The sequence below is a fragment of the Pithys albifrons genome, chromosome 6 (genome assembly GCF_047495875.1).
Source record: "Pithys albifrons albifrons isolate INPA30051 chromosome 6, PitAlb_v1, whole genome shotgun sequence".
Lineage (NCBI taxonomy): Eukaryota > Metazoa > Chordata > Aves > Passeriformes > Thamnophilidae > Pithys > Pithys albifrons.
In genome coordinates, this window is record NC_092463.1 from 32328631 (window position 1) to 32354710 (window position 26080).

A 26080-nucleotide genomic window follows, 5' to 3' on the forward strand; every position below is an offset into this window, starting at 1 on the left:
TGTTTGCTGTAGTGTAAGTCAGATCAGGCTGAGGAGAAGCAATTCTGTCTCTTCCTCCCACACACAGACAATTTACACCTGCACAATTCAGCTGTGCTGAAGCATTTTAATCAATCTTGGAAAACCAAGAGTAGGGTTTAAAATTTCCTTCTCCTCTTATACAGATCAGAGATGGAGGAATGTCATATCATACAACTTGCAGCTGGAGTGTATGATGGAAAGAATTAAAAATAGTTTCTAAAACCTTACTAAATTTTTTGTATATTTGTGAATTGGATTTAGTCATTACATTAACTGAACACTGCTCTTTGTATAGCAAATACATGTACTTTGTTATTTACAGTGGGAGATTTTTTTTATCCTTACAGAATGTGGAGGCTAAGAAGAAATATGTAAAGCATTACTATTATCCATGGTTCATTGGCAACAGGGCAGTTTTTGTCCATACTTCTTCAGAAATGGTGTTTCCTACAATAGTGCCAACTAAGAATAAGAGCCCATTTTTCTAAGCACTATGGAAACAGAATAATCTTAAAACTAGCCCTACCTCAAAATAGTTTACAATCTAAAAAATAAGAGAAAGCAGATAAGAGGTGTTACTCTTTATGTCTTGCCTGGTATACTGAAACTGTAAAGAATGATATAAATTGTTGTTAGTTCTGATGCAGCTTTGTGATTTACAGATTAAACTGAAACTATGTCCCTTACTGTTTCAAGACACATTTGAATTTCTGGATCTCAATGAACCTGACAACCTTCTTTCTCACAGAGGCTTTTAGTTTTACTTTCACAGTTTTAAAAACAGACTTGAATAAAAGGGAGACATGCTGTAGGTTTTCTGATGCCTTCTAATCAGAGCTCTAAATCAAAAGAAGCATAAAAATTAGATCACACTTCTTTATACTTAATCGGAATATTAATACTGTTTATTTTCATTTCATTGTTATGAAGTTGTTAAACTGCATCATATAAACTAGTGAATTGCCTACAAATTTTAGCAGTCTGAGGTAGGCAGGGGGAACTTTGATGGACAAAAATAGCTCTAAGGCCTTGAATGATATTCTAACATCTTTGACCCAAAAAAAAATCTGTTATCCTGTCTCTAATTCTTCTGTTTAAAAAATGCATCTTCAAATCTCATTTAACAATGCATGCAGGAGCAGTGGTCTCCATGTCACCTTACAAAATGCAGATGTTTCTCATCAATTGTTGAAAGGAGAGGCAGCAAGTGGAGTTTCTACAGCACTGCTCTTGAGATTAGTCCTGTTTGTATCAGGGTAGATGTAGAAGTCAATGAAAACATCTGTAGTTATGAGATGGACTGACAAAGCAAAGAGGTTGCAAAAGAGGAGGATGGCACACCAGAAGAACTGGGTAACTTCAAGGACTGGACTAACAAGAATGAAGTGAAACTCAAAGTCTAAAATCAAGCATTTAGAAACTAAGAAGAAAAGTTTTATTGTAAAATCTGAGCTCTGCAGTGAAAGGCAACTCAGGAGGAGAATTACATGTATACATTAACTGGATACAAACCTATTTGAGCTACCAATCCACTATAACCAAAGAAAAAGAGAAATACAGGCTGTATCAAGGAGAGGGAAGGATTAATACCATTAGTGCAGAGCCCTGGCAATACCTCATATGAACTATTCTGCACAATTTCTGTGTTTCATGTTAAAGAAGGATGACTTCAAGAGAAAGTAGTTGCAGAGACGGGCTATGCAACTGGTCTTGGAAACGTAGAACCTGACATATGAGAAGAAAACGCAAGACTCTGGTCTGGCTCATCTAGAGTATGGGCACTGACATCATGATGGACTATAAACACATGAAGGGGGAAAATAACTATTTAAGCTAGCAGACAGTGTTATCATAAGAACACATGGGTATAATCTGATAATGAATAAATTTAGGCTTGATATTAGGATGTTTTTCCTTAATTAGGGAATAGAGATCAGCTTCCTACTATAAGCATGGAAAAGAAACATGCTGGATTATTATTACACAACAGGTTATTCTAACACTAACAGGTCAGTACAACAGAAAAATTATCTTGTGTCAGCAGACCCACAGAAGTTATTAATTTTTTGCTTCTTATTATTTTATAGAATTATTTTATCTATGCAAAACTTAATTTTTAAATTGAACCGGTGTTTCAACAGATGCACCAAACTCTTTAAAAGTTATCTATATATCCAACCCCACGGAATTAGTGCAAATAAAATATATGGGTTAAAATATTGTGAATTTAAGTATTTTTCACCAAATTATTTATGTGTACCATATTGTCCTGTGGAAGAAAGGGAGAAAACATTTTAGTCAGTCTTTCAAAAAGGAGATATTATTTTAATAATAGTAATTTACAGTGCTACCCAAAAGCGAACACCTTAATTCCTTCCTACTTGGTATGTTTAACATCCATTGTATAAAGACAATCTGTGTAAATGTTACTATATAAAGAAAGTTGTTGGTCTTATTGTTATAACCCTGGAGACTTCAAATATTCCTAGAGAGCTGGAGAGCAGTCACTTTACTGAAAAATATATAACACTGCAATACACTGAAAGGAACAAATAAATTATTATGGCACATTTGTCCCTAAATTTGTGTCTGTGATCTGTGCACTAACATGTACTGCCTTAACATCTGACAGACTACAGACAGCTTCAACATCTTTTTCATTTGTAGCTGACTGTGATGTTTCAAAATGATTAATTTCACCTTGATAACTAATTCCTTTTTGAGAAAGTAGTGAGAACAATGCAAAAATATTTATTGAGTTTAGTCTTTTTCAGAAGGATTTAGTGTGTCCTTTTTCTTTATAAATCAGCACTCTCTGAGATCTGACACTACCTTTTTATGGTTCACAAGTTGTTGTTGTAATCAACTTGGCTGCAGGCCCAAAGCAAGCTGTGTGACTCAGTGACAGTTGCAATCAGTGCAACCAGGAAAAAGACAAAGAGCCGATACATTTGCAACCCACAGCGATAGATGAAAATATTTGGAGAGCTTTTCAAGCAGTCTATTGGTTGGAGAGTTTCAGATCAATCTGATGTTTAAAATATTAAATATCATTACTGAGGAACATGTATACAGCATCTAATCCTGCCAAATTTTTTTATTTAAAGAGCATTATGTTTCAATTGGATATGATATTGTTGATGTCCCACAATAAAATGTTTCATTCTATTGCTGTGCACTACATGACTTTTGTTTAGGAAATGCTTAAATGTGTCTTAATACAGGCAGCAAGTTATACTATCCTAAAGCCACAAAGTGCTCAAGAATGCCACTACGTTTATGCATGAGCTTATCTCTTTGAAACATCAGTGAGATTTAAATATGGGCTACGAAAAAAAATTCTTTGATTTTAACATGACTGTTTCCCAATGCAGAGCTTAATACCTCCTTACAAAAAAAAAAACGGGTTTCCTACCTGGGATTTGAATATTACTTTGAAATCAAAGATGTTACTTTAATAGAAGGTATCTAATTTTTTTCTTCCTATAACTGATAAAGTACCTTGATACAAAACTCTTGTGCAAATTCTTTTACAAGTGTTTTGGTAGCATTTGTGTGATCTGCTTGTCGGAGCAATAAGGAATTCAGGATAACTAAAAACCACAGGGAGGAGTTGAATCTAAGGTGAGATACAGACAATGTTAAATAGTGACACCTGTTCTGCACTTTCTGCAAGGAAAGGAAAAAGGCATAAAGCACATGAGAATGAGTTAAAGATATCCTGGATAGCTCCAACTTATATAATAGTACTCCCACTTTCTCTGCTAGCAATTCATTGCTTCTTCATGAACAGAAATGTACTTAAAAGTCACCCACAATCACACATATGAATACAGTCCCACTCACACATTTGTACAGTGATTCCTACACTATTACCTTGTATCAAGCAACTTAAAAATTAATTTTTAAGGAAGAACGCACAATACACATTTTAAATAGCCCTGGAAACTCAGCAGATACATCAGTGAGAACTATAACACGTTCCCCTGTCACAAAGAGCCTTTAGTTGCATAAATTTGCCAGATTGGCTCAGATTAGTTGTCCATCGAGTCTTGAATTCTGATTTTGAAGGTGACAAGTACCAGATGCTTCAGAGGCAGGTGCAAGAAACCCCCATACTGAACACTTATGTAATAGAGAGGGTTCTTCCTAAAATCAGGCAGTTGGTGGGTGGCTTGTGCTTCACAGCAGGAGAGTTTATAATGCCGTGAAATGTTTATCTTCGTTATGTAACCATGGATGTGATTACCCATCTATAGTCAGCTCTGGCAAAAAGTACCACAGGGCTTTTAATAAACACTGCTAATCAGGACCCTGTTTTATTTCTCAGCTGAGAGACTTCAGAGCAATTCAGGATCTGAGAGACCTTAGAGTATTATGCCAATTTGCCAGACTGATCATTTTTTACAGTATAGAAAGTGCTTATAAGTAGGGTTCATTTAACCATCTAAAAGTTGAATATCTGGTCTAATCTAGTCACTAAACTTGAGACACATCCCAGGTCTTGAGTGCTGATAACTAGAAGCAGTGAATTTGTAGGGTTTCACATGGCAAGCTAGAATCAGGGAAGTAAGCAAGAGGACATTTTGCTTCGAGATCTTGAAAAAAAAATCTCTTGGGCAATTGAAACTAAAAATAGTCCAGATCTGAAGCAGACAACAATTCTAAAATAATATTCATAATCTCCATCACTTTGGATGACATACAGAGGAGTTCTTTTTTTTTAATAAAAGGATGAATGTGCTCTACAGTAAAGAAGTAGGAATGAAAACATGAAGTGGAAGTACCAAAAAAATGCATCTATACTGGATGATTGATACTTAAATTAGCTTATATTGGTGTTTTACATTTTTGCTGTCCTTCCCCAAGTTAAAACTTTTCTATATGAGGCAGCATGCACGTATAATGATTAAAGTGAATTTGTTTGATGGTACAATCATGCCCTGAGTTAATTCAGCACAACTCTGTATGGCACATACAGGGTAGCCGTCACACTGGTTTCTAGCACAAGTCCATTTGTAGGACAATAAGCAAGCACAGTGCAGAAAGTCTATGGGTTTAACATTCCTTTAAACTAAATTATTCTGATGAAATGGCAAAAATAAGCATGGTGAAAAAGGATACTGGAGTAACTGGGCACCTGAAGTGGTGCAAGGCAAGGTCTCTCTTTGCAGTCCTGTTACCATGCAGTCTATTGTCTAAAGCAAAGACTGCGAGCAACATTCACTTGTGCTTCAGCTAACACTCCATTCAGACCTTGCATATCCATTCCTGTTTCCTTTCAGCTTCTATTGGAACAGAAAAGCTTGAGAGAGTTATGTATCTGTTTCAATATCTGAGGGACCTCTAAAAATAGAGGGTATATATCCATTCTCATTTCTAGAAGTAAGAGAAATCAGGGTGAAATAAGAATTGTCTTCCCATGGAAGCCAAACGATGCAGGGACCTACTTCCTCATGGCTGAACACATTAAATGGTTGTGTAAATGCTCCTTGTTCATTTGACTGCTTAAGAAACAGGTTTGTTTTAACTCCCTGCAGTGGTAAGTTGAAACTGGTCTCCCAGCTGTGCCCTGAAATGAATTAAAAGTTTGCATAAAACTGACCGCAGCATCTCAGCTAAAATCTCTTCAACTACATTGCAAGCTCTTGTTCCATTGTACCATACCCTGCAAATTTTTAAAATTAATTGCTAAAGACTGCACAACACAGCGTTGGCAGGACTGGGAAGACAACCAGAACTGCTGATGGGTCATTCTCGTGTTCAGTGCATTAGACCACAATTTCCCCTAGACAGCACATTTCTGCATATGGTACAGAAATTGTCTCTGGTTCCTATTTTATATAGGCTGAAATGACTGCAATGGATCTGCCTCCTTTTGCTGGCCAGCAGGTACCACTGTAATTTCTGAATATCTTTGGGACTTTCCCTTTACAGGACACTGGGGACTGATTTTTTAGGTGACTATTGATAATAACTAGCCAGAAAGTCCAAAAAAAGAAACATATGAAAGCTTATATTAACACCAAAATTCTAATTAAGATTTTTGCATGTTCGTCACAGAATATTTACTTCTTAACCCTTTGTGAACAAATGAGATTGCAGTCATTTTCAGTGTACTTAGATTGTCTGTTTTCTTCCTTGTATTTACCCAGATTTTGTTGCATTCTACCAAGCCACACCACAGGCTTGCAAAAATGCCTCTATAAAAAGCAGTTTTGCACTGCCATTATCTGCTTCCTCCTCTCTCCACGCTATCCATTCTTGGGCAAGTGGGGGTTGCATGGTTATCTAGATATATGAAAAGATGAATCAGAGGGTTTTTCCCCCTACTAGTTTTAATTTGGATTAATTTTCCAGTGCAGTTCATGGCTCAACACACAAATATTTAGGCCACCTAAGGTGCAACATAGGAAAGGGAACAGAGTAGGAGGCAAGTGAGGCTGCTTCTTTCAGTGGCAATGCTGCCCTAGCTGGCCATACCTTAAAGCTTATAAGGTATCACCAAAATCAAACATATGCTTATCCCAAAACATCCTGTCAGCATACTCAAAAAGGACAGAATAAACTTCCTGAATAACCACAGGTCACCACTGCAATTGCTGTGCACATCAGCCACATCTGCCACATCAAAGTTACAACAGCTCATACATCTGAAAACACACAAGATTTGTCCCACATCCTTCCACCTGGGTCTCCATTTTTTCAACACAGCAGCAATTGCTAGCATTTTTCCATCCAGTATTGGTAGTTCTAGGTTATTACAAATGAGTAACTGGAATAATTTATGAAACTTTGATATGCTGATGAGTTAGATCCATCTCAAATGACATTGGAATTGATACAGATTAGACTCTAACATTGTTTTGTATCTTGTTGGAATACATTTTTGAGACAGTAGCATCAAGTAGAAAAAACCATTTTTATCATGTATGCAATAATAGGATTCCTGCTCAGAACTTAACAAAATCTGATTTTGCTGATATACTAACATAGATTTAATCAGCTTGTTTTAGCTAAATCCTTATTAAGATGTGTGTAATGACCACCAAGTGTTTAACTCATGTAGGATTGTGAATGAAAGCTACTACAAAAGAAATTTCCAAATTACCTCTAATAATTTTCCTTAAAATGGCAGAACATCTATCTGACTTCCATTTTTTGTAAACTTATCAGTAGCATCTGCATACAAAGACAAGCAGCACTGTGTCTTGCGGAGGCAGAGTTTGAAATTTTCGTATTTTGGAGTTAGAGCTATGAACTGGTCACTTAAAATTCCACAATGACTGACTAATCTGGATTGCATTACTTAACTTCCACTGATCCTATTATGGATTTTAAGATGTGAATGCCATGCCAATCAGAATTATGCAACCTAACCTCCATAATGCATCTATATATAATTTTTCTGTCACAGACTCAGAGTCCTGCTACACTCCAGGTCCACTCCCAACCACCTCTTTCATGAAGAGACATTCACAGAAACACATGGAACCATTTCAAGGAATGGTGAATAGGCAGACTGGGACAAATGTACACTGGTTCTACATTCAGTTGTAGCATATGAGAATTGCCTAAGTCCCACTTCATCAGGTAATTGTATTCTGTAACACAGAGCTGACTGCTGATTTATCATAATTATTACAGGTAAACTGAGAATTTTCAAGTCCAATCTTAGTCACAAAAGGACAAAAGCCAGTGATTTTGGAATGCATACGTGTGAAAATTACAAAAATATACAGAAATTCTGAATACAGACCTCTTACATAGATGTATATGTAATATGTTGTATGGCTTGCTAGTAACATACATTGCTTTCATTTTTCTTTAGCAGTTACTGTTGCCTCATCATTTCTCATTTCAAAAGGTCCACAGCTATCAAAATGTTACAGCAGAGCAATGGCATTGACATATAAATAGTTTTTGTAAAGTGCAGCTGAAGAAACATTGGATATAGGAAAACAGCAAACGCAATGTAAAACAATCATTATTTTTAACCATATTTGCTCTATTCCATACTGGGCATATCTTGTAGTGACAAGGAGATAGATAAGGAGTCACCCCTGTACCTACACCAAAAAGTGAATACGCTTCAGCAGCCCTAGTGAAAACTACCACAAGTTTTTCTTTTCAGAGGTAACTTTTCCAGGTCATAGAGAGAAAGGCAAGATTTCAAAACAGGACACTTAAATTTTACGGTTTGTAACAAGAGAAAGCAAAGAGGCACAGAATGTACAAAGATAAGGCCCCAAAACATGTGGTGCTTGAGACACAAAGTAATCATTTATCTGAGGTTTCCAAACAGTGACACATATGCCTTGTTTGCACAGGTAGGGCTCACATACTTCTGAAATAAACCACTAGCACTGAAAACACCTGATCATTTAATGCAGCTCAAAAAAATCAACCCTGGAAAGCCCCCAAACCAATTGCTGCTCAGCAAAAGAACACCAGTACTCCAGGATTGTGTTCTTCAACCTTTCTAACCTGGGCAGAGGTAAAAAAACAAACAGTATTTCAAAAATCAAGACACAGACAGGGTGCAGATTTTCTCTCCTCTATATGATATTGAGGTGAAGGGAGAGAAACTGCTAACAAGACCTCTGATTTGCATACTACACCATGACACTGCTTGTGGAAGTCAAAGAGCTGCCATAGATGAAGAAGTGGTGGGTCCTTCAACCCTTACCTCTTCCACACAGACAAATAAAAGTCACAAGATGAGTCTCACACTTGCAGTTGACAACTTAGTAGACATTTTATTCTTAATAAAGGCATGAAAACCTTAAGGAGACTGAAATTACTTGAAATTACCTGTGGTATATTACAGAACAGTTAATTTTATTGAATTGCCATGATGAAAGTAATTTTTACATTTAATGTATTTAAGGAATTAAAATAAAAAACACACCTAAATTAATGATCTTTTCTGTCATCATCATGTCTCACTTTTCAGGTGCAATAAATAGAGCTATACCACCATCTGACAAACTGAACCAATTCTTGAGCATTCTTGTACAGGATCATATTAATCAACTTATCTTAATCAAAACATCAACTTACAGAAAATGAAATATTCCACCTTTGAAGCCACAAGAAAATCAGAAATAAATTAACAGGAAGTCACATTATCTGCCAGTCACAAGACAGGACGTTCTCCAAAAGGATTCTCATTGCTAAGTAGAATATTATATTGTGCCCACAGCTGAGTTTCAGAACACTTTTGATTCATGTGAATTTTAAAATTACGTAAAATTGTGTTTACAATGTGTTTTAGGACCTCATTGAGTCTGTGCCATTAATAACTATTCCATCTTGCAGTGCATTCTTTTAGAAAAAAAAAATTACAAAATTGGAAATTTACCCCCCTCCCAGAGCCTCCCACACAAGGAAGCAAGATCTATTGTTGCAGGCTTGAGACGTGTGCTGTTTGAAATATCTTTATAGCATCTTTATCAGAGAAAGCATGATAGCAGTTTACTGTTTACTGTAATTGTTCCATTATGTTTATGGAAGAATCCTTTTATGGAAACATGGAATTTCAATCCATACGAATATTGCAACAAACATAAACCATCTAGGAATGAAACTTGCCTTTCTCTGCCTGCTATGTAAGATTAAAATAGATTGACTTTTAAAATGCTCTAAGTAACCAGCCCGCGAAATAAAAACCTGACTGAAACTGTATATGCTTAGTGAAAACAATCAATTTCCTTAACCCTTCAGAAATGCAATACTGCCCTTCTTCTGAGCATTCAAATGGATGCTGTGAGTTTATAGTCTGGCCATCAATGATGTGAGGCACTCCAGGTTCCCTTTAAACAGTGAAAACTCCTTCTTCTGATTTCCCATGTTCCTCTACCTTTCTTGGGAGAAACAGTTCGCTAGTAGTGTGGGAATCAGACATATTATTACCAGGGGAGCTTGCCCCATCCTTTTTAAACAGGAAGAGAGAACGCTCATCGCCACTCCTATGGCAGCCCCACCGTTGGGAAAACAAACCCCAGTTACACGAAAAAATGAAATGAGATTACAGTTGACAGAGAAGGCTCTGAAAGAGCAGCTGTGAAAAACTGAGGAAGAATACAGGAAGATGGGGATAAAAACCGTGCATTGTTAAAGTGATGTCTTACAGTAGCACTGCTGGTTTTCGTTCTCCATGAATTTCTTACAATGAAGTATCAGTTGGCAAGCATACATACAAAGACTAAGCAGGAAGAAATCAAAATCCAACCGACAGAGAAAACCACAGAATAATCTTTTATTATAACCTAATTTACTTGATGGTCTGACTCATGATTTTTGAGTCCTCGGGGTTTGCAGCACTGCTCCACTTTTTCATCAGATCAAGCAGCACATTTACCACGTAAATTCCTGAAAAGGGATTCGGGGTTGGTTGCTGCTGCTTCTTCATTTCACTGCTTTACCTGGATCAACTACAAATGCTTCTATTTCAGTGTGCATTTAGAAAAATAACAACTCGGGTTTACACACACCCTCCCGTGCCCACTTAAAACCGCGAATTTACAGAACTGAGGAAATAAATATAAAAAGGGCCCTAAGTTTTCTCACACCTTCAGAGGGGTACGTTAGTGACAGCCTCACATGGCATCGCCTAAAGCGGTGCAGACCCAGGTTACGGTGACCGCTCTGCTCGTTCGCCAGTCCCGTCGCTCCGCACCGCGTTCCAGCGGGGGCCGAGGGCGGGCACCCGGGAGGGACACCGGTGGCAGCTCTTGGGCAGAGGGTCTTGCTCCACCAGAACCCTGCGCTCCCCAGAGACACCCGCACTTAGCGGCTGCGTTCACTTGGTGTTAAAAAAGTAGGAAAAGAGTGGGAACCTAGACCGCAGGCGGAGACCGCAGCGCTCGGCCCCTCCCGCCCCGAACGCCCCGCTGCTTCAGGCGGACGGGCCAGGCCCCTCGCCGCTGTCGCCCGCTCCCTCCCACCACTCTCCGGGACGCTCTCCCGAACCCCGGCGGCGGTGCGAGGGTCTGCGCAGCCCCGCGCGGAGCAGAGCCAAGGAGGGCAGGGCAGGGCCGGCCCCGCGCTCTGCGCTCGCCCTGCGCCCCCGCCCCGAGCCGGACCGGCGGGCCCCGGACCGGCGGCCCCGCGCCGTGCGAGCAGGAAGGAGCGCGGCGCGGGAGCAACCCGCGTATCCCTCCGCGGCGCCGTGCGTGCCTGTGCGGCGGCCGCTCCTGGGGCGGCGCGCGAGGCAGCGCCAGAGGGAGGGAACTACTTTCAGGAAACTCGAGAACCGGGCGCCGCGGGAAGGGCAGGGCGCGGCGCGGGCCCGTCCGGTGGCGGGCGCGGGTCAGGGGATTACTTTGCTCCCCTCGCTCTTCCCTCCGCTCCCGCCTCCCTTTCTCCCGTAGTTATTTTGGATCAAGCTGTGGCGGCGGAAGGAGCCTGAATTCAACGCTTCCGCCCAGTTTTCCTGTGAGGAGGTGGCGGGGGCGGCCGCGAGGAGCCGAGGCGGCGGCAGCAGCAGCGGCCACTAATGGAGTTGCTGCCGGGGAGGAAGCGCCTCGCTGAACTTCCCCGCGGGCTTTCTCCCTCCGCTCCCCCTCGTCCTGCAGCCAGGGGCTCCTCTCGCCCCGGCAGTCGCGCTCCCCCTCCCTGCCCGCGCCTCTCCTCACACAAACAGCCGTGACGCATCCTCGCTCTCCGCCGTCCCCCCCTTCCCACCCCCAGGCTGGTTTAAAACGCCTCCCTCCCCCCGTCACCAGCCTTCTCCTTGGGGCCGGCGCGTCTTCCCTCCGCAGTGCTCGGCGTTGCTTTAGAGGGGGTGGGAGAGCCCCGCCGAGCCTCTCTGCCCCCCCTTTTCCCTTCCCCCCCCTTCCCTCCCCGCCTGCCCCGGCCTGTGGCGGCTCCGGTGTCTGGAGGAATTTCTGTCGCCGCCTGCCCCGGCTGTGCGCGGGAGGCGGGCGGGCAGGGAGGGAGGCGGCCGAGCGGCAGCAGGAGGAGGGCAGCAGCGAAGTCGGCTGCAGCGGGAGATGAGCTGCAGCGGCAGGACGGTGCGGTGCAGCTTTTTGCGGCAGGGAGCCCTCCCTTGTCTCTACAACTCTGTCCCCCTTTAACTGGGAGCAGCTCAAGAGCAGAAGATCCGTGGTTGTTGCTGCTGTTTGCACCACTAGCTTCACCACGACCACCACCACCATCATCATCATCTCCAAAGACAGGGGAAATACGCTGTACCGCCGGACAACAGGAGTTCGTGTTTCCAGGATAAAGACCGTTCTCTTTCCCCTTTTATACCCTCCTTTCCCTCAATTCACCGCACGGCCCGTGCCCTGGCCGGGGGCGGCAGACCGTGGGGGTAACAATGGTGAAGTTTCTGGTGAGTTCTGGCTGCGCCCTGGCTGCGTCGGTGCTGCTCCGTGTGCCTGTCGGATCGTGGTGAGGGGAAAATGAGCGAAGAGACGGCGGCTTCTAACAACGAGTAAGTGGCGGTGCCCCCACGTCCCCTCCGCCGCGGGACTTGGGATGGGGCTCCGCGAGGCCTCTGCCCGCGCACGTACGTGTCCTGACCTCCCCCTGCGCGGACTGCGCATTTCTGCTCGCGTACATGGAAGCCCAGAAGCTCCCTCTTTGTGAAGGAGCTTAGTTTGGAAGGGCTGCCAGCCGACGGCCAGAAAAGCTTGGTCTAGTTTAAAGCCCGACGGAAAACCGTGCAGATAACGATGGTGTCTTGAAGCGGGAGGATGGGTTTGGAATGCCGAGAGAAGAGGTATCGGCACGTACCACCTCTGATAATATCCTATAACTTGTAGATATTTCACATGGAAACTAGTGTGTGGGAGCTTCATCCTGCAGGAAACTGCTCCTGAATTTTAATTGGATGAGTCAGTCAGTGTAAATACAGCTTAAACCTGCCCTAAAGCCTTTTTTTTCCCTTTTAACTAGCATTTGGGACTTTTTTTCCACCACAGAGAGGAAAGGGACAGTTCAGAGATCTTTTAATATTTTTACTTTGAATGGTTTGGAGGAGATTCAGGAGACGCTGTGTATGCGGCCGTATGCCCCTGAATTTAATCTGTCTTTGAAATACATTTTGGGTCGGAAGCGATTAGTATTTGTCAGAAAGCATCCGAGTTCTTTATGGCATTGAAAAGGAAATATAAGGTATTTTGAAACTTTTGCTATGATCGGGAAGTTTAAGGTTGATGACTGCGGTCTCCGACTCGTAGCATTAGGATTTGCGATGTCGGTGTTTGCTCGAGCTGATTTTATGAATGATGCGGTGACGGCCGCGGCCATGGCGGTGGGGAGGGAGCGCTGCGCCCGCTGTGGCTGCAGGCAGCGGCGAGGGGCCGGGGAGCAGCGGGGCTGACAGGCACGGTGCGGACGGAGCTCCTCCGGCAGGAAAGGCGGATTTCCCATTTCACTGCCTTCCTCCGAGCAAAGCCTGCACACCTTCCCGTGCGCTCCCCCGTTGCGGCGTTCGGGCCCCGGGGTAGCAGCGCTGGCCGAGCCCCGCGGGGAGCGGGGCCCAGCGGGCCGGGCCGGGCCGGGGGGGTCGGGGCGCTGCCGCCCGCGGCGCTGAGCGGGCCGGGGGGAGCCGGACCGGGGGCAGCGCCGCGGCGCCCGCGGGGCCGAGAGCCGCGGCCGCCATGTTTCTTTTTTTTTTGTGAATCGCTCTCATTTGCATACCACAATCTCCATTCATAAAAAAAAATTACAAAAAAAGAATTGCTGTCACTACCGCTGACCTGCGGCGGAACCTGCCCTGCGGAGCGCCCAGAGCGGCCGCTCCCGCGCCGAGGGCCGGCCTGCGGCCCGAGGCCGGCGGCTGAAGGTCTCCAGGACCTCCTGTATTAAATATGTGCTGTTCGCTGCTTGTTGACACAGTTATGTGGGAAATATCAGCTCGGGGAGGTGCTGGGAGCACGTGATCCGCTCCATTCATAAAATACCTGGCTGTCCATTCACAGTGCAGTACAGTGTCTGCATTCAGCAGCCTCGCAGATCAGACCTGCATGGGAAGGGAGAGGCAGCCAGGCCGGCAGGTTTATCGGAGAGGGCAATAAAAAAGAGGGCTTGTGGCTGCGAGCATGGGAAGTCACTGTAACGGGGGCAATGGGGGACGGGCCGAGAAGGCTTATTTTTATGGTTTATATTTATCCTTTTCCTGTAAAGGACCATTAATTCAGAAGTACCTTCTTGCTGTACCATCTAAGCAAGGAAGACTTTTATTCAGAAAATGCTGAAATATCTTCCCCTCCAGAAATATTGACTCAAAAATGAAATACTGAAAATCAAATGCATTATTATGAATGTGCTTTCAAGACAGTGTGTTAATCCATTTGGAATAATTTACATTTTATTGAACAATACTGCCTTACATAAATGCAAGATATCAACGTGATGCAGAAGGAAGTCGGTCGTGCCTGATGAGGCATTTGAAAATGTTGCCCATTGTCAAATACAGGTGACAGTGAAGACAAATAAATTGATATCAATCAGCACTGCGGTTCATTTTTGTCTTTTTACTTTGAGAATTTTATGGCAGATTAGCAATCATCATTTCTCCTTAACTTATGCCATGGCTAAAGAGACCTCTGAAATATCAGAATATCAGAAATGTTTTTAATATCGCATAAATTGTTGAGAGAGCACTGTATTAACTTCGATTTTAAATATATTGAAAATTCAAAAGAAAATAAAATTGTATGAAGTTTACTGATGAGGAATCCCTGAAACAGGCAATGTATTTGTTTGATGTAACTGTTTTGTGGTTGCCACTGTTAAAATGGTGATGTTCATGAGTACCTGTTTCATTATCCTAACAAATTACACTGAGGTGATTCTCAATTATACGTTCATGAAGTAAATGGAGGAGGGTTGCTGTTACTGCAACCTAAGAGAGTACCTGGAATATCACTAACCTTTACTTAATATGAGAAAGGACAGCTTACATACAGTAGTTGGTTTGAGTTTATTCTGTTGTAGAACTAAATGTGTATACCCTTATAAAGCACTATAAACTGTGCTTTTCCTCAAAGAGTAGATTTTTAGTCTTTTTTACTTTGGTGATTGGAACATCAGAAAAAAAATAAGAAAAATGTTTCTTAGTTGCTTTGCTTTATTTGACAGCATTTTTGGAGAGGCCAGAGTCATCGTTTCTCTCTGGGTTGCTTTTGCACACAGCACAAGCATGTCACTTTAAATGGTTGGGAAATACAGTTGAAACTCCAGATAAACCATTTATGAAAATAGGACTGATCTACAAATTAAAATTCATCATATATTAAAAATTCATTGTGTTTAGTTTTATCAGTATCATTGATGATATCAATGGCCTTGAGCTCATTAACAGATCTTCTGTCACATAAGAGTGAATGCGGGTCCTTTGCAATGCATTTTGTGTCACTGTGGCTACCATGAATATTCTAGTAATTGAGCATCATTATTTGTTTGTAAAATTTCATTTTATGGAGTAAGATATAAATATTTGTGGTGTCTAGAATTTGAACTCTGTTAATGATGTTAAATTCTCAGTGTGATGGGAAAGATTAATTAAAAAGCTTCATTAACGATAACTAGGTTTCTTCTCGATCATGAACATATGGAAGGCAGCCTTGTAAAATTCTGATTGCTGCAGATGAATCTTCATTGGTGATTTTTAAATTCTTTTTGTAATGATGTTATTGTATTTATCATGTAAATATTAGTTACATGAAAGTATTTCTATACCTTCAGATAATTTTATTCTTCTTCCCCCTCAGTGGTGTTTTGCAGTTGGGATGGTCAGCATCAACACAGTGTGTTCACAAATACTATCAGTTTTTAAATGAAGGAATTTATAAATTTGTGGACTCATGGGTCGATTTGCTGTTTATGCAATTTAACATAATAATGTCAAAGCAGGGAGGTCAGTGAACACTGAACCAAATTCCCGGTTTGGTAGCAGATTTTATTTCTGAATAGAAATGCTACTGAATTTTGGTGTTAGGTAAAACAGATTAATTGTAATGTTGTGTAGTCCCCATTCAGTAGGGATGAACGATGACAGGCTGAGTTGAAAAGCTGATGAAAGATGGAGTCTGAGTTGCTACTATGGAAAAGTAGGAGCGCTGCTTTCCTGGCTTATTTACCTTCCTCAGTATTGCAGGTGGCCACTTTCTTTTTCAGGGAATGCTACTGCTCTTGAATTATATTCTGAGGTGCTGCTTCATACTGTGTTTTTACAGATTTGAACTGTCATATGCTAATTGTTTATCACAAAAATATAGGTAATCTTATATTTATTTTACAAGATAATTCAATTAAAGAGATTATAAATTAAAGGAATGCAGAGTAATGCTGTGTGCTTTACAGCCTCTAGATTATGATGTTATAAACATCCTCAAGTGTTGATTTGAAAAGTAAAGCTGAACTAAATTTTTTAATAAGGTACTTGTTCATATCTTCCTTCGATATCTATCAAAATACTGTTTGTACTTCATTTGTGATTCAGAATTGGGTTGAATTTGTATTACAGGCTCAGACACTGAAAGATGAATATGAAATTGTATCGCAGAAAGTAATGCTAATTACTTTGGGTTTATTAGTTCTGGGAGGATTTTAACACTTTTCATCAGGCTAGTATTCTTTCTGCTGTTGGGGGTATATTTAGACTTTGAAATTCTTCATCCCTTAATGAGAGGAATTTGTAATAAGTTTGGGGTTTTTTAAGGAAAATGTCTTCTAACCCAATTGACTATGTTAAATCATTACAATTCTGATACATTTTCTTTGGAGAGAATTGTTCCTTATAGGGTCTTGGGAAGCTTTTTACAGTCCTATGAACTGCTTCTTGCTGTCTGTTTATGTTACCTGGCACTATTTTGAAGGTGAAACTGAATTTGCATGTTATATAATCTGAGAGTCAGTTTGGTGTGGTTTTGTTGTTGTTGTTTTTGAAAGGTTCACCATAGCAACAATCCTTGATTGCTGTGATATTGCAGAAAAAAAGCTTTCTCTGTTTCAGCATAACTGGAGCCAGCAATATTATTTGAATTAAAGAACGTTTCCCTTGGTTTTTCATTTAAAATTTAATACTCCTGAAGTGTAAAGTGACAGTGAGGATATCAGTGTGTCTTTTAAGAGCAGAGGCGTTTCTTGACAGGAAATATATTTTGACAGGGTGGAAGTCTCAGGATTAAAGCTGAGGGCAATCTGGTAGTTTTTATGCTAAACACTCGTTCACTCATTTTGTTTGTTATTTATCCATTTTTGTCTGTATCTGGAGAACTTATATGTGTTGTACTTGTACTTGTACGACTTGATGGGATTAGTGACAAACACCAGAAAGAAAAGTACTTTGCAGGGTATTGATACAAGTTTAAAAAGAAGACAAAGGAAATATTTTTGTCTTTTTTCTAGTTTTCACTCTCCTACATCAAAACAAGTAACTATGATAGGGCATACAGTGTATGTTGTCTTAAATGCTGTTGTTCAAATGTTTAAATGTCTGCCTTCTTCCTCTTACTCTTCTTTCTGAATTGGAACATGTTTCAATTTCCTTAAAGGAATTTGAAAGACGTCTGCTATGTTCAGGATCCCAGCTTCTTCATGGCTGCTTTAAAAAGGAAAAATCTTTGTCATTTTCCTTTCTGGTTTAGTGTGCAAAAACATTTAAGCAAGTAAATTTTAGCTAGCACAGTTTGCACAGTGACTGAATGGCTGGAACTGATTGTAAACAAAAATTAAATGGTCCTCAGAAATGCAGGACTTGTTCCTTCTTCTTCCCCTTGAAAATATTCATGTCACTTTCTGAAAGCACTTCCCATTGTTAAATATTTATTTACTTACTGGTAACTAATGTGGTACAAATATTCCAAATCAAAATTCAATAAGATGTAAACATACTTACAACATTTTTTTACTTTCTGATACATTGTTAAGTACGTCTCCTAACCAGCCCTTGTAGTCAGCAGAAATATTCCTCAGCAATGCTTGGTTTTTGAGGGAAGGAAGATGACTGGATGCTCTTCTGTATTGACATATATTTCTAGACTTAAGACAATAGCAGTATGTACTTTTGTTGCACTTACTTTTTTTGTACTCTGTAAGAGAAGATTTAATTTTTTGCCAATGTTAGACTATGCTCTAATACAATCTGTCAGCTGTCAGTAGTCCCTATGGGTTTTCTCATTCATGAGGTGATAACATGTATATGGTAACATATTTTATGGTATGTTGTACTAGGGTAAGCACGGTACTTTTTGTACCTGAAAATTGTAATGGGAGTCAATCTGTAAGACCAGGGTGGTATTGAACAGCACTTACTTGTACAAAGGCAGCTGACATTTTAAGTGCGTGTGTTTTCAAGCTTATCTTTTATGTAATGTTTGTATTGATATTTTTGATGCCAGTTTGCTAAAAAAGATATATTAATTTATTTATACTTATTGCTTTATTTTAATTTTCTCCTACATATGACAGGAAAAAGAATTTTAAAAAATAAGCAACATACAAGTATTTAGATATGCTAATGGAGAAAAAAAATGTGCATTTAAGTGCTCTGAGTATTAAAATTTGTTGATAAATGTGGTTCTGATTAAATAACAACTAACTTGCTGCACAGTTGCAGGCCCTAACTCCCAATGCTCCAAATAAGGTGGGAAAATAGATGATGATGATGGTGATGATGATGATGATGATAGTAATAATGTCCCAATTTAGTGACGATAAATCCATCTATCTATGCAAGGAGATAACTCGCAAGCATTTTTTTCCCTAAGAACTCATTGTCATGTGACAGTAAATAATTCAATTAAAGTAGGGAAAATAGGCCACAGGAACTTCCTCAGTTACTGTGTTCCATTCTGCATTGCTGCCTTATACCAAGCCCCCATTCAGAAGGAAATATTTTACATGTGTGCACTATGCAAGAATTCCCCAAATGTGTACCATTGAAACATCTGAACCATCCTAAAAATGAGGTGGCAAAGAATCTGGTTTTATTTCTCCCCTCCCCGCCGATGTATTCATTTTTGTGTCTTGACTACTGATGTTTGTGATATTTTAATTAAGTGAGGAAGTCTAATTCTGTTACAGTGAATTTAACACACTTCTATTCAGAACGCCAGCAGAAATTCTGTGACCCAGATGTTTGGCATGAATGGTTTGTGAGAGCAGGTGTCATTAAAATCTATGGAAGAGTTGTTTTTTTTTTTCTTTATGAAACTCCAGAAAAGCAGTACCAAATAAATAGATTTTCCTCAAGATGATCTGGCAACTGTTAGCAATTCCCCTTTTTCTTTGACTCCTGCTCACTAGTTGCAATACTAAACTGAGGTTTGTCAAAGCAAAATTAAAACTGCTTTATTTCAGTTTCAAGTGAAGTCAAATGCTGTGAACAAACAATCATACCAACAAGAAGCATCAAGAATGTCATTAATGAAACAAGTCATTACTGAAAACTAGTGTCAGGTTTATTAAAAATTATTTCTGAGTCTGTCTTCTCTAAATAACCCTGAGCTGGTAAGATATAGCTGTCAGTGAGGATTCCTGCCAGACATTTCTTTCTTTCAGAATTGTGCAGAACTCGTTTGGTGGAGTGGTATAAACCTTGAGTGCAGAAGTTATTTCTCTCTGTAACCTTTTGAAAGAGTTAAGTAAGAGTAGTGAAAGGTGAAAGTACAGAACCTGCTCTGATTGAGGAGTTTTTATGTAGCTTCCTAAAAACCTTTCAGCCTCTCAGATATGATAAAACATTCTGAGCCCTGGCTATTTCTTTCTGTGCGTGGTGGGCTTACTCTGGATCCCAGTACAGCACACCTTAATATGAAGAGTCTGATTGAGGTCGATAGGTATTGAATCTTGAATAGGAACACAATGTTTAAAAGGTGTAAAGAAGCTAATTCAGGATTCAGGGTTGAGGCCTATACATTTAAATTGGGGAATCTTGACCTCTTTTTAATCTGTGTAAATAGATGACTTTATATACCAAAGCTGTATGTTTCTAAGCACTAGTTGTTGATAATCACTGGTCTTTGCCCACTTTAGGAGCAAGAATAATCTGGAAGTTTCCTAGGAGAACAGACTTAGGATAGACACGTTTGTGGCCTCTGAACGGGGCAATTATGTATCTCATTACAAGTTCCACTTGTGGTTCAAGTGATACTGATCCGTGCTGTTGATGTCTGCTACTGATGATTCAATAAAATTTAGAGTTGCTGTTTCTAATTTTGCATGATTTTTAAGGAAAAAAAATGTAGAAGAAATCGATTGCTGGTACCAAGGGAGCATAATGAGTATGCCAAGGGAATGCAGAGTTGTAAAATGGAATGCTTGAGAATTTTCAGGCATGAGAGTTGAGATCATTTGTGCAGACAGAGTCCATGTGGCCAGGGGGTATCAATTTTGATGATTTTGATAAAAAGGCAGATCCAGTAATGTAATCAGATGGTCTGGGTTCTGCTCTCGAACCTTCAACACTAGGAAATCCCCATTTTCTTTTTTTCAGGCTCTTGCCTCCTTTGCCACTCCTGTGCCAGAGAGGAGGACTGCACATTCTGGTTGTGCACACTGGGTCCTATGTAATTGAAGATTGCATCTTAATAAGTGTTAAAATTCTGTAATTGCTACTACTGAAAGGTAAAGCAATGCTCTCACAAGTTTGTTAGAGGTTGGCTGTTGACATGTGTGACCTTATTTGCTATGGCGGCACCTAAATGTAAGGGTTTCTGTGGTGTCATTTGTATCCTACAGGAATAGTGCCATACTTCAGGCATGTAAGTGCAAAGTACTTGCAGCTTTTATTGAGGTTTAAATACCACTTGCTTGTCATTTCTTCATCAGTAAATCTTTTTTTTTTTTTTTGAGGGGAGAAGGGCTGACAGGGTGACTTGTAGGTAAACTGTTCTTCACAAGATCTTTTATTATATTGTGCTCTGTGGTCCCCGAAGAAGTTAAGTGTGTGTAAAATCAGGCTGTTTTACCCAGCTGTTTTAATGCATTAAGGCCCAGGAATGTCTTGACAGAATCTTATTTCATCTCCTACTTCTTCCAGCCTCCAGAAAACTTTTTAATGAAAGTGTAACAACTGCTTGAGCAGTCTTGTGATGATCTCTACCACAGTACTTTCATGCTTTTCTGTATTTGTACTGAACGAGGCTAGCTTAAAATATCTTATATTGTCCTAGCTGTATTCAACTTGACACATCCTCTAGAAAAGCCCCCATATGCACCTTAAAATGTACATGCTTTGTTACTATGGTGATGGAGAAGAATCGTGCATGTTAACAACCCCGCACTAGGTAATGGAGGGTTTGCAGAAATCAGTTAAGCATCTGCCTGGGCACTGAAAATTGAGTCTGTGACCATACCTCCACCTCAGCCTCTTGGCTGCAGGCAGGCTGAGGGAATCTTTTTATCCTTTTGCACTCTGTTTCCAGGTTGTCTGAGGGGTGAATATGACTTTTTGGTAATAGTTTCAGAAGTTGAAGTAGCTTTGCCTTGTCACATGCTTTTTAAGTACCTTTCATCATATACTTAGGGTGTTCTGCACAGTGTAAAGGAGATGTTTGGGCAAGCACGTTGTGTATTTGTCACTGATACAAACTCGATTTTGTTTTTCGTTGAATTCCCTAGGCTGACGGTGCATGAATTCACCAGCTTTCATTTCTCAGTTATGGCCACCTGCAAATTCTGCAAAAGGAGAATATGTCCACATTCATTCCCCTGAAGCAAGGTCAAAAACATGGGCTCTTCTGCATTTATTAGTTGAACTGTGGATGAAGAACAAATCTATTCAAATAAGCTATTCCAGAACAAGAATGAATTTAGAGTGCTGTAGTTTAGAATAGTGTAATCTCCTGTGGGGGCCTTTTATTCTCCTTATTCTGGAGTAAATTGTGATTAACTAGAGGAGAACTGATAACCTTAGTTAGCTAATTAGAGAAGCTTTTTCAGGTTCTCCCTCTCTCTCCTTCTCTGCTTCACCTTTTAGGTGAGGTTTACATTAATTACTTAGTTATTTGTTGATTTTGTTTTTGTGGGTTTTTTGTTTTTTTTTTTCATTTGTTCAATTATTTTGTTACTGCTGAAAATGGCATGTGTTTTCCATGTTTTGAAATGTGTTGGCTTTTACAGACCTATCCTTTTAGGTTTTGTTTTGGTTTTAGAATTTTTAGGAAGCCTTTTTTCTGAGTATTTCTCTGTATTAGTGTTCTCATACAGCTTATCCTGAGAAGTTTCAAAAATAAGGCACTAGTTAGTGTTTCTTTGAGATGTTTTTACTGATCCACTGAGCACCCTTACAGGTCTTAATACCAGGGTTTTACCCTTGAGCAATGCTAGCAAGAAGCCTGTTTTTTACTGCTCTGGAACAGTAAAAACATAACCCAAATAAAAACATGTGTTTCCTTTGCTGTAGGAAGACAGAATGCTTCCCACAGGCTACAAGTTCATCTTCCTTTCAGCAGTGAAAGAAGAAGACATTACAGAAATGTCAAAAATCAATGTTGAGTCACTTCTTTGCTACAGAAAATTCAACTTTTTGATATTTGCAAACAAATCTTTCTGAAGTAGAACTACAGTTACAGGTATATTTCCTTTTCTGAACAAAATCAAAATGTATGGATTAAACTTGAGGAATAACTGGAAATAAGTTTACCAAGTATGTTATTTTAGCTGTTTTTTTAGGCCTGAGCAGCTACTGGCAAATACAGGATTGGCTTTTCTACCTTTTGGCAAATCTCTGCTACTTGCGCTTGATCACCGCCGCTGAAGCTCAATGGATGAAGTAAAAGCTTTAAGTTTAGTTTTGAGATCCTCATGCTCCTTTCATTAAGAGCACGCAAACAATGAGCTTTGATCAATTTATCTTCCCAAATAAAGCACGATGATCAAAATTTCTGCCATGTGTTTCAGAAAAGGATCATTTCAGTAAAGAAGTTGGGAGAGATATCCTAATCAAATTTCACATGGCAAAGGAGGAAGGAACAAGTGTCACTTCTTAAGAGGAAGAGTGATTTTGGTCACCTTTTCTGAGATTGCTTCACAGTTTTAAAGGCAGTTACAATCAGATCATGCAGAAATTATAGTATCCTATGGTACAAATTATCTGCTTTGTACGTTTTTTGTTTCTTCGCTAACTTATAGCTCTGTATTTTACAGTGGAGAAAATATAATGCTCATTTCCCAGTTACAGCATTAATATCTACGATCTAGGGTATATTTGGCGAGAGTGGAATTTTTTTCAATGTTTTTACTCCTTGACTGAGACAAATATTCCCTTATTTTGTCATAATAATAGAATGGTATATTTGATTCCTGAGGAATTCAACCTTAACAGTTGAAATAAAAGATGCTGTTCAAGCTTTTATCATTACCAAAAAAAATTTGGTTGTATCGTGTTTACAGTAGGATATAACTTCTGTTATCTTTATTACACTGGAAAATGGTGTTTTCCAAAGGACTGTTTTTGTTTTCCTCTGCAATGAGTTCTTACTATAGCTCTACCAATAATTTTGTCAGGATTTGCTTCTATTTGACTTTGGGATATATTCTTTGTCAATAACACTGCTGCTCAAAAAGTAGGAAGATCTTTTGGTCTCTTTCTTCATGCAGTATTCCAGTAGATCACAAGAAGCTCAGATCAATACTCCTCAACACTTTAAATAGCCAGGTAGTATTTTATGCCTTTAAGTTCCATGATGGCATGATCAGAAATTGCTCTAGTATTTGACAGCAGAGGTAGAAAGGATTATGTATTAGTTCTGTCTGTAATTTTTTAAGGTTTGTTAAAACATCTCTTCAATAATCTTCAGTCTCTCGAGCTCTGTTATAGACCATTTTCTTCACAAAGGAAAATGTGTGCTTTATTCATTTCAGTATTAGCCTTGCAACAGCAGTTGCCCAGTCTCATGGTTGAGTCTGCTACCAAGTGAGGTTCCAAGATCCCCAGGAGTTAAGTTGAATTCAGTATTAGTCATATTATTTGGGATTGCACAAAATTATTTATCTGTGGCTCAGAAGGGTCCGGAAGTTGCTGCTCACTTATAAAACTCTGCAGAAGAAGGGTACTCACAAGTAAATCTTTATAATTCTATGGGCATTTTTGAGTCAAGTATGAATTTCTTTTTAAATGCCCCCTCCCTGAGGCAGTATGAAGATTTGTAATGTTATAACTAATTTGTGTTACGGGTGGGATTGTTTTAATGGGTTTTGATAGACTACATAAATTGAAATACTTAACTCTTCAGAATAGGTTTAGGCTTTTTGTCTGGGTTTGTTTTGGTTTTCCAGACCCTTCTGTTTACCTGAGAAGTATTTCAGAATAAGTTACAGTTGTATAAGAACATGAACCATTTAAAATAGAAATAAAAAAGAATTCCATTAATGGCCTGCATTTTATCAGCTGTGACAAATCCAGTTTCACTAAATACAATAGTACTGGTACTGTCATTTTGACACAAAAAATAACTTTGTCTCTATGTAGTTAATAGTCACTTCTTAAAGCAACTAAAGGAAATTTACATTGAAATCAGTTAATGAGGGAGAGTGGGAGTAGATTTATTTAAAATCCACAGAACTTCAGTGCTCACTTGTTTGCTTTTTAATGATAAAACAGATCTGTGGTTTGAAATGGTTTGGGGAAATTTTTGTGACAAGGCAGATCATGGTTCAGAACTGTTTGAAAACTACAGGGGGATCAGCTACAGTTTCTCTTTCTGGAAGATTGGAAATGTCCTTTTCAAAATGTTTGAGCAACTTAATACATACTGAAGATCTTCGAAGATACACTTAATATCTGCACACAGTGTTTCAAGAGCATCACAAATATAATATTAGTACTATATTATCTTAAGAGGGTAATGCTGCTGTTACCTTGGTTTGTTAATCCTTTACACAAAAACATTAGTTTGCCGTAAAGGATCTGGCAAAAATTCTTGTTGACATCTTTTCTCTGACTTTTTTACTTGCGATGGAATTTGATTGAATTCCATATGCATCTGTTTTCCTCATCAGAAGGTTTAAGCTGAAATATATTATTTGGGTTTGGATTCTTTGGCAGGAAACTTTGCCATGGAGTTGTTTGATAGGGCTTCATTTGGCTTTAGCAGAAATTTAGTTTTAGATGGTTTATGTGTTCTTAATTGAAGTGTTGTGTTTTCAGGCATTCAGAAATTAAAATGAACTGAAATTGCTCTTCCATCTTGTTTATTTTTAATATTTGGGTATAATTTGCTGTTCATGCTTTCATGTTAAACTGGAAATTAGTATTAGTTATCTAAATGAAGTACTTCAGTATCTATGTACTGCATGGGTATTTCTTTTCTAGAAATGGTTTGTCTCACAAGAACCACGTGATAAGGTGATGAGGGAAAATGGTAAGCATGATATTGAAGGGAAGAACTTAGCAATTCAGTTTTTATAGGAAATGCATTGATTTTATGGTCATGTCAGTGTCAACTTTCTGATGCTAAATAGTGTTTAGCAGATGGAGAAAGGGACTGGAAGGTGCTGGTGCTCTTGGACTTAAGCCTTGAACAAGGACCTCATGAAACAGAGGTGCAATGGCCTGTGTCATCTTCCTTCAGTCTCCATTCAATCAAGGCACATACATTAAACCTTGGAAAGTGAGTGGGTTTGTTGGTTGTTTTCTTGGTTGCTTTTTAAGATGCTACTTTACACTAGATGCAATTGAGGTGCAAACAAAGAATTCATAAAAGTTAGGTAGATACTTCAGAATTTATCTGTGTGTTCATTCAACTGTAGGTTTGTCACTTTGGTAGACAAAACAAAATGTGTTTAATGAAAATAAATTGAATTCAAGGAAATTCTGTTTATTTGGGCCAAGGCAATACAGACTGTAAATGTGAAATAATATGGGTTTGAGAGACCTGCTGAATATTCTAAACTACCTTTCTCCCCTCATTGCTGTTAGTGTTGTTGGACTAGAATTGAATTGCATCAGGACTAGGTTAGTTGCATACAACACTTTCTCAGCTGTGAAATCTTGATCCTGCATCTTCAGTGAAACTCTTGTTTATTCAGGATGGTATTAGAGATGAAGGTATCAAATGAAAATAAAGGGAAGGTGTGTGGAATGGCAAAAGTAAAA

At 39.6% G+C, this 26080-nt stretch overlaps 1 protein-coding gene across 2 annotated transcripts in view; it reads left to right on the plus strand.

The window, feature by feature from the left end:
* Positions 1-11278: 11278 nt before the first annotated feature.
* The window catches only part of SPRED1 (sprouty related EVH1 domain containing 1), a 62511-nt gene continuing 47709 nt past the window's right edge, over positions 11279-26080 (plus strand). Inside the window, exon 1 of one of the 2 annotated variants that reach the window (XM_071558044.1) lies at positions 11279-12463. In XM_071558044.1, the coding sequence (XP_071414145.1) occupies positions 12432-12463 (32 nt within the window). In that variant the 5' untranslated portion in view covers positions 11279-12431. The other variant, XM_071558045.1, reaches the window with a different exon arrangement.